Source organism: Sinocyclocheilus grahami, unplaced genomic scaffold (genome assembly GCF_001515645.1).
Source record: "Sinocyclocheilus grahami isolate Dianchi unplaced genomic scaffold, SAMN03320097.WGS_v1.1 scaffold55.1, whole genome shotgun sequence".
Taxonomy (NCBI): Eukaryota; Metazoa; Chordata; class Actinopteri; order Cypriniformes; family Cyprinidae; genus Sinocyclocheilus; species Sinocyclocheilus grahami.
In genome coordinates this window covers 2,821,778-2,831,061 of record NW_015505234.1, presented here as the reverse complement: position 1 = coordinate 2,831,061, position 9,284 = coordinate 2,821,778, and the positions used below count along the sequence as shown (strand labels likewise).

Here is a 9,284-nt window from a genome sequence, read left to right as displayed (position 1 = left end):
CGCACCAACTGAGAACAGCGAGAGGAAAGATTGTGATGGAAGGGAGAGGAGGGGGCGTCCATGGGAGTTTTTGGCAGAGGTTCATACACATGACCTACAAATGATGTAGTGTCTTCATTAAATGTGTGATTTGTGTCTATGTGCAAGCATTATTTAGGTTGATATTAAGTGTGTGTGTGTGTTAGTTTAATATCATATGTTCATGGTGCCTATGTTCCATAGAGGCCCCAGCAGGATGGCAGTGTGTGTGTTTTGGCCCTGGGTGAGGGTCCAAAGGCAGGGCACAGTCGGACGCAGGGCAGGGGGCGGGGATGGTCCAGACGCAGCAAGGTCACTCTGACTGCTCACAATCATCCACATAGAGCCGGCTTACTGCCAGGACCCCTCTCTCTCTCTCTCTCTCTCTCTCTCTCTCTCTCTCTCTCTCTTCCCTTTTTCTGAGTTCTTTCAAAATATCCACCATTTTATTTCCACCTCCATCGTTGTTTTTTTTTCATGTGAGCGCATTTATCCTTTCAATCTTTTTTTCATTTGTATAACTCCCTCCCTATCTATCCTATCTAGCATTTCATCTTTCTCTCTCTCTGTCTCCCTCTTTCTCTGGAGGTACAGATGGACACATTTGCAGGTTAACTTGAACAGCTGGAGGTGCATTATTAGCATCCTGCTGCTTCCTCATATTTGCTCAGAATTTCCCCCCTTCCTTAGTGAGCAGATAATTCACAACCAGCCAACCAAAGACGTAGACGTGTCCTAATACAGAAGAAGGAAAAAAAAAACACAGGAGAGAGATGAAAGGTAAGGGGAAGTGGAAGGTTGGCATAGGCGACCTGTCTCGGAAGTATAGGATGTGGTTCAAATTTCTATGTGATAGAGGTATTTTTTTGCAGATTATTTTTCTATACAGCTGATGGGGTTTTGGAGTCAATGGGTTGAACGATAGGGGGGAGGACAGAAATTAAGTCCCGGGAATCCGCTGTGTCCCAAAGGGCCAAACTGACAATGAGCAATTGTGGTGGAATGGTTCATGGATATTGCTTTTGAGCTGCATTTGGGAGATCTTGCGTGGATAAAAAGCCCCTGGCGCACCCAGGGGCGTGGATTAAATGCACACGTGCATACATATATAAATATACATAAACACAGATGAACACGCATATGTGCACAAAGAGCATAAACGCTTACTGTTTACAGAGCCATATTGTCCCTTTTAGAGGACTGCTGTGTATACTTTGCTGAATGTGACCATTGTGTGTTTGTAATAGTAAAGGCAGCTGCGTCCTCTGGCAGCCATTGTGTTTGAAAGCAACCCGTCATGTCTTCGGAAAGTCGTGTGGCAGATTGCAGCATTAGAGAGAGACAGCTCGGCCAACTCCAAATTCACTGCACCAGGCCTCAAATTCAATAAGACCCCACAAAGACCAGGTCCAGCCAACAGCACTGGCCAGCACATACTCCGCTGACCACTCACCAGAGCCATAATTACCCTCTATACTGCAATTAGCAATCTGGGGCTGTGCGAGTGCAGGCGCACTCACGCGTGTGTCCACTTCCAATAAAAGTTTGCAGTTGGCAAAGGAGTTACAGCTCACTTTGACCTTGAAATATACATTTGTGTCTTCTGCGTGTTGCTTCGTCTCTCTCGTTTTCAACAAGGCCCCGGCCAAGTCACCTGGCTGTTCTGAGGAGTTTATTATACGGGTAATAATTCTTCATTGAGCGTATTATTCATGCCTTTGCGTTGCCATGGCGACTCAAGCATTCGCCTCAACACCACACATGCCTCTTTTTCCTCGTTTTTATAGTCTAGATTTACTATTATTTAATCACTGAAGCATATGGTCACATGTGTTGGATTCAGTTGTAACGCGGCTGTTTTGCATTCGCGCCATCTAGGAAGGTTCGAGGACACGCGGATGATAGGAAAGAGATGAGAGGTGAGAGAGAGAGGAGGGGGAGTACAGTGACTGTTGAGGTATATGGAGGCCATGGGAGTAAGTGCTTCTTATAAAGACTTTATCATGTGAAGGGTTTATTGGTATGCTGATTAGAACTATTCCCCCACTGGCACTTTCCAGCATTCAATTAACATTCAAAACACAAATAGCTGTAGCTGTGCATATATTACACACTAACAATCAGGTCCTCAAGTGTGTGTGACTGTGAGGTCGAGGGTGGTTTGTATGTACAAGAGGATGTGGGTGGGTTACTGTTTGCGTGTGTATGTATGCATGGGCATGCATATAATTTGCCCTGGGAACTGAGGCACACATATTACATTTTTGTAATTCGGTTAATTCACTTTCAGTGTTTAAGCCATGAAAAAGCCTTGGTCAAAACCGTTTTGTTCTATTTTTCAGGCATTGCAAGGTCTTTATGCGGTAAACATGCATGTTTTATCCATGATTTGAGCTCTGTTTTGATTGCAGACTCTATCTGCAGCACAGTGTGCAGTCTTTTTATCTGTGTGTGCTGGAAATGAGAGAGCGCTGCCTCAGTGGGAGCACTGGGTGGTCATCAACACTGCAGCCAGACCAGCCTGCCTCATAGGGGGTTAGACCTGCTGACACGTACTGATTGGTGGAGAAGAAATTAGGAGGGTGGCTCTTGTTAAGAACAGAGCACTTTGACTGGAAGAGTATGTGGTTGGTTTATTATAGGGGGCAATTCATTCGTTGATAAACTAAACACAGTGTGAGACTTGTGCAGCTGGTCCTGTAGTGCATTATGGGTAATGAAGTTCTCTGGATGAGAGCACCCTGGTAGTAACAAGGCATAATCAGACTTTAGAAAGCTAATTTGATTCTGTGCTGCTCCGAGACCTGAAGCAGCGTTCATAATGAAGAGTGTGATATTGACAAGACCTCATAGGTAAGATTAATCCTTAAACCTGAAACACATTTTTACATAATTTGCAGACATTAGTCACATCTACCTATCCATCCATCCATCCATCCATCCAAAAATTAAAACCTTTTCAACAATCATTCAACATTTCTTTTAACAAACTTTGCCTTTCTAGTTAAAAGTGACAGTTATTTAATTAAAATTCATTTGAATTATACTTCCTTACATTGACATTGAATTGCAGTCGGCTACCTTATTTCAAAATCAGGAATGGAATTTGAATTTAAAAGGCATTTCCAATTCAGTTCTGAATGGCACACAACCACAGACATAGCAACAATTTAAAGAGAATCTTGATTAGTTTAAGTTAGTTAAAATATTGTCAAATTTATAGATATTTACCTGAATAAAGACACATATGTTTTAAAGACACAGACTTTGATAGTAACTTTGTCTCCTCCTTGACTGATGAGCTTTGTTACTGCTATTGAAACGCTGTTGATACAACTGATACAACTGTTGATACAACTTGCATTCACCTACACATTTGCATACTTGTATGTTAGTATGTTTTTTTTATAAACATATACACAGCACCAGGTTTAAATGTAAAGTTCACTTATAGAGGACTGTGGGTCTCAATGGCTTGCTTAAGCTTTGAGTCAATACCCACAGTTGGTAGAAATGTACCACACTCATCCGTATACCAGCCTGAGTCAAAAAGACAACCACACCAGCAGGGTAGATGATGCCGAATAAGCACGGAAGCACCATGAGTTTAGACGTGCACAACAGCAATGGATGAAGTAGACGAGCGAAGAGGGTGGCATGCACTTTGGATGGAGAGTTTGTTTGTTTGCTTGTTTGCATGAAGGTCGGTTTCTGCAGGGTAGAGGGATCCAGCGTCCTACTGTTATGTAATCTGATAGGAGATTCCAAGCTGGTCAACTCCATATGCCGTCCACATTTGCCAAAAATATCTGGAGCCGGAGACTCCATCCCGTTTGGCAGCCAGATAAAGAGAGAGAGAGAGCGCGTTCCGGAAATATTTGCTGCAGATAATAGGATATGTGTGAATCAGTCCGACAGCCAGGAAAGAACACGGATGAGTTAGTCGTGTCCCCCAATTTGCTCTCAGCATCGCCATCGGGCCGTGTATGTTTTGTCGAGGCTGGGTTTAACTTTTTGAGCATGAATGAAAGTTGTATAAAGGAGACGTTGTGGAGTGAGTCACTGTGTGCGTGTATGGTGTGAAAGTAGAGAGATGACTCTGCAGCACTCTGTGTTTGTGTGTAAGAAAGAAAGAAAAGAGAGTAGGAAGCAAGAGCTCTCGAGACCCCCTAGCCCTGCAGTAGGAGTGTCTGTGTGTGTGTGCACTCAGTTTTGGCCCACATTGCCACCCCCACCAGCATGGGTCAAGCTCAGCACGCCGCCGCTTCTCCCTGCTCTCCCTCTCTGAGTTGCCATGGCAACACACCTTGAGCTCGCCCCCTAGAGAAGCCCGCTACCTCCACCCCCTTTCGCCCCAGCTCGCTCCCCTCCTTCCACTCCTCTCCCACAGCTCTCCCATTCTGCCTCTCTACCGCTCGGGCCATCAATCCGGGGGCCGCAGGCCTCAGGGCCAGGCGAGAGGTGCCGAGCCACATGGGATGTGCAGCTCCCATCTACACAGCTCATTTGTGTGCCAGTGCACGCTACAGGGGGTGATGGGTGGAAAGAGAGAGCAAGAGAGAGAGAGCAAGATGGAAGGAGGGAGGCACTCTCATATAGATGGGCCCGTCCCAGAGGAGCGGCACAGGCCAGGGCGCCACCTGGCTCCCCCTGGTCAATTAGCTGGAAGCACATTGGCCAAGCTTTGCAGCAGCAGCCACTGCAGAGGTGTAGCGACAAGGAGAGTTGGCCTGTTCAGTCGGTGGAATAACAACCTGGAATACCACATGAATACATCCTTTACTCATTTGCTTTCTTACCTATCTGTTTGCGCGATCGCTGTTTTCTTGATTTGATCCTCTTGCCGTTTCTCTCTCGCGCTCCCTCTCTGCCTCCCTCCCTCTATCGATGTCCTGGAAAGCCCTCATCAGTGATTCTGCGAATGTGTGGCGGCTTCATGCGGTTTCTCAATTAAGATGCTGCATACCTTTAGAGGCAGCCAGTTTTCTTTTTTTTCGTCTTGTTCTCATTTCCAGTTAAATATTCTCTCAGACGCACATCCCTGCCTCTAGCTGCTCTTATATCTCTATTTTCCTTCCTGTCCCTCCCTCCCTTCCTGCTTTACTTAGCACAAGCTCTGATAAGCGATGAATATAGGGTGAAATTCTTTGAGTAGAAAAGGTGGACAGCAGTTAAATCGTTTAACCTCTCTCATAATCAGATTCCAGATAAAGGGAAGAAATCGGTTGCTTTCAGTCAACCTTTATACTTAGCGACATGCAAACGGCACTATGTACATATATATATATATATATATATATATATATATATATATACACAACATGCCAAGCATCAATGCTTTCTGAGATGAAGGGAAGGAATTCTGAAATGTCTTCGGTTTGCCTTTCACGATGTGTCGCAGTGCTTGTAAAGTCCTTTTGTTCTTTTTTTAACCCCCAGTTAGTTTCAGTTATGAAAGAGCGTGTTGTTGTCATGCACTTCCTAGGCCCTCTGCTGCACTCTACACGTCTGTCTTCTCCTCTTTAGTGGTGTGATGGCTCCCCTAGCACACTGCAGTCCCCCTCTCTGAGACCTTTGTGTCAGCCTCACTGATCAAATGCTCTCCCTGACAGCACTAGTATATATGTATATATACAGTATATATATATATATATATATATATATATATATATATATATATATATATATATATATATACACAACATGCCAAGCATCAATGCTTTCTGAGATGAAGGGAAGGAATTCTGAAATGTCTTCGGTTTGCCTTTCACGATGTGTCGCAGTGCTTGTAAAGTCCTTTTGTTCTTTTTTTAACCCCCAGTTAGTTTCAGTTATGAAAGAGCGTGTTGTTGTCATGCACTTCCTAGGCCCTCTGCTGCACTCTACACGTCTGTCTTCTCCTCTTTAGTGGTGTGATGGCTCCCCTAGCACACTGCAGTCCCCCTCTCTGAGACCTTTGTGTCAGCCTCACTGATCAAATGCTCTCCCTGACAGCACTAGTCTGGTTTGCAGTAACAAGCAACTGTAATCCCAACGTAGCCCCATCACTCTCTCATATAGAAACACGCACACAATGAAGTGGAGAGCTTAGTGTTTCTGTGCAGACTGGAAAATAGATGATGGAGCATGTTCCATACTTACTGATCAACTGCAGTTCTCTCAGAGAAAGGCTTACTTTTAGTGCACACACACACACATGCTTGCGGAAACACACATGCTCACAGGCCCCTTGGCTACCATTACTTTGTGTTGGACAGCCCAATTATCCCTTTGCTTTCTGCTTTCTTTAGCAGAATTCTCTTCCTCTAACTCTGATTCTCTCATTTTTCCCAATTTTTCACTTTGGACTCAATTCCCTTTCGTTTTTGTCAGTGTGCATATCGTTTGGTCCATCCGTATCCGCGGAACGGATGTAGTCTCTTCTTTTTTAGTGTAGATCCTCCCTCAGAAAGGCATTTGATATACTAAACCTGGTTATAACCTCCCAGAAAGGAATCCTCTTCCTTTACCTGTCCTTGTTTCATTCTTCACAATTTTTGGTTTTGGGCTTGCTTCTCTCTGTGTGCGGTTCATTCAGTTCATCTGCATCCACAAAGATACATTTACTTGTGTTCTGTATATAACTGTATTTACTGTATATAACTTTTGTACACTGGAAAAAAAATTCACTTGTTTTAATACTTAAAATTTGGCTAAACAAAATATACTTATATTCAAGATATATTCTCTTATCAGTGGTGCTTCTCAAAAATGTTTCAAGAATTTTTACATATTTTAAGTGGAAAAAACGGATGTAGTCTCTTCTTTTTTAGTGTAGATCCTCCCTCAGAAAGGCATTTGATATACTAAACCTGGTTATAACCTCCCAGAAAGGAATCCTCTTCCTTTACCTGTCCTTGTTTCATTCTTCACAATTTTTGGTTTTGGGCTTGCTTCTCTCTGTGTGCGGTTCATTCAGTTCATCTGCATCCACAAAGATACATTTACTTGTGTTCTGTATATAACTGTATTTACTGTATATAACTTTTGTACACTGGAAAAAAAATCACTTGTTTTAATACTTAAAATTTGGCTAAACAAAATATACTTATATTCAAGATATATTCTCTTATCAGTGGTGCTTCTCAAAAATGTTTCAAGAATTTTTACATATTTTAAGTGGAAATAAAGTAAAAAACCACTCATTAAAAACTCATTAAGTGGTAAGTTTTTGCAGTGTGACTAGCTTTAGTATATCAAATGTATTTCACAGAAAAATCTCCACTAGTTTGAGAATGATTTGTACAAGACAAGATCCATGTAAATATTTTAGCTCAAAAAATTTTTTTTTGCAGTGCATTCACTTTGGTCAGGCTTCCCTCTCGTGTGCATCTGTGTGCATATAATTTGGTTCATTCATAGCCGTGCACTGGATTTTGTCTCGTACAGAACATCCCTTAACTACTGTAGTTCATATTTTCCTCCAAAAGGAGGCCGCACCAACGGGGCCCCCTCCCCCCCCCCCCCCCCCCCCTTTACTTTCACTGCCCCTCTACCTCTCCTCCCGCTCCTTTCAAATGGGGATTAGAGCACCCTTGTGTGGGCCTTTGAGACGGAGCAGAGATTGGAATCGGCGGAGGTGGCTTTTGGAAGGGGGGGGTGGGAGGTGGAGGTCAGGGTGATGGTGGGGATATATGATTGAAGACTTTATTAACCCTCCGCACACCCCGTAGCTCAGCAACGGGCCTGTCTGCACGAGCCGGTGGGGTGCTGGACGCTTTGGAAGACGGGGGTCTGGGAGGTGGTGCTGTGTCGGCATCTACCGTACCCCAGGGCTCAGTTAGTGGTTCGGGGGATCGGTGTGGGAGTCCGGCGGCGGGTGTCTGATGGAGCGCAGGCAGGCGGGCTGGGCTCAGGCCTGTGTGGCGGGTGGGTGATAAGACGAGAGCAGAGGTGTCCAGCCAGGACACGACGCCCACCTTTCATCTGTCCCACACCAGCAGGGGGCGGCACTGATGTCACACAGGCAGGCTTAAAATAGAACAGCGGGCAGAGGGAGGGCATAGAGCCTGCAGCACTAGGGGGGTAGCAGGCAATTACCGGCCAGGAAAGAGATGGCACTGGGCAGAGGAGGGGGAGGAGGGATGGAACGGGTGGTCATACTGTCCAGAGCTGAAGATTATAAGCCTGGGACCACAAATGATGTGCAAGGATGGGAAGAAACAGAAAATGACCCTGTTCGCTCAAGAGATCTCGAAAAGACTTCGACCGCTTGGTTATGAGACGCCCTTGCAGACGGTTAATGTGTAAAAATGTCGTGCCTTGTCTTTTGGCAGCATGTGTCTCTCTGTCTCTCATTCTCTCTGTCTGACCCTGCTGGTGTGTGTAACCTGTTGTATCGTGCTCTTGTGTTGCAGAGGAAGGCATCAATCATGAGTGCAAGCTGTGTAACCAGATGTTTGACTCTCCGGCCAAGCTCCTGTGTCACCTGATTGAGCACAGCTTCGAGGGCATGGGAGGCACCTTCAAGTGTCCTGTCTGCTTTACAGGTGAGGGGTCCGGCCCAGGGGGTTGGTGGGGTTGAGGTCGTAGGGTCAGGGGCAGTCAAAGAGTGTGGGGGAGGTGGGGGGAGTACACACTGCCAGTGATGAGAGGGTAACTGCACACAGTGTACGGTCACATGGCCATGCATGTGGCCAACTGCAGTCAATTAAGCACCATTTAGCACATTCCCTCATGTAGGATTACATGCAAAAGTGTCTTTACTTTTTTGTCATCTCTTTGCTTCTTGTCTGTCTCTACTTGTCTGTCTCTCTTTATTCTGTCTTGCTGCTTTGCTTTTTACATCTTGTCTTGATTCACCCCTTGTCGCCTAGTTTTTCATTTCTTCTCTTCTCTTCTCTTTTAGTCTTCAGTTCTCTTCTTTTGTCATCTTGTTTTTTCATCTGTTTTTCCTCATCTCTTTTCTTTTCTTTCGAACTCGTTTATTTGTTTTTAGTCTTTTCTGTTCCTTTCTTTTCACCTTTCTCATCTCTTTTTGTCTCATCTATTTCACTATTGTTTTCATGTTGTTCTGTCCTGTCTCTTTTCTTGTCTCATTTCTCTTATTTATTTTTCTCTATCCTCTCTATTTTTCTCCCCCTCTCTCAATCTCATCCTCATCGCCACCACTCACCCCCTCTCTCTCCCCTCCATTCCTCTGCTCCATTTCTCCTCCTTGTCCTGCTAATTGAACTGATTTAACTATTAAATTCATTGTTCATCCTGGCGAGACAGAAGAAAGACTC

At 44.6% G+C, this 9,284-nt stretch overlaps 1 protein-coding gene across 5 annotated transcripts in view; it reads left to right on the top strand.

The window, feature by feature from the left end:
• LOC107583782 (zinc finger protein 423-like) overlaps positions 1-9,284 on the top strand; it is a 193,112-nt gene that overhangs the window by 163,826 nt on the left and 20,002 nt on the right. For all 5 annotated transcript variants that reach the window (XM_016270096.1, XM_016270094.1, XM_016270092.1 and 2 more), the window contains one exon: positions 8,415-8,546. In XM_016270096.1, the coding sequence (XP_016125582.1) occupies positions 8,415-8,546 (132 nt within the window). The remainder of the gene's footprint in view (positions 1-8,414; positions 8,547-9,284) is intronic.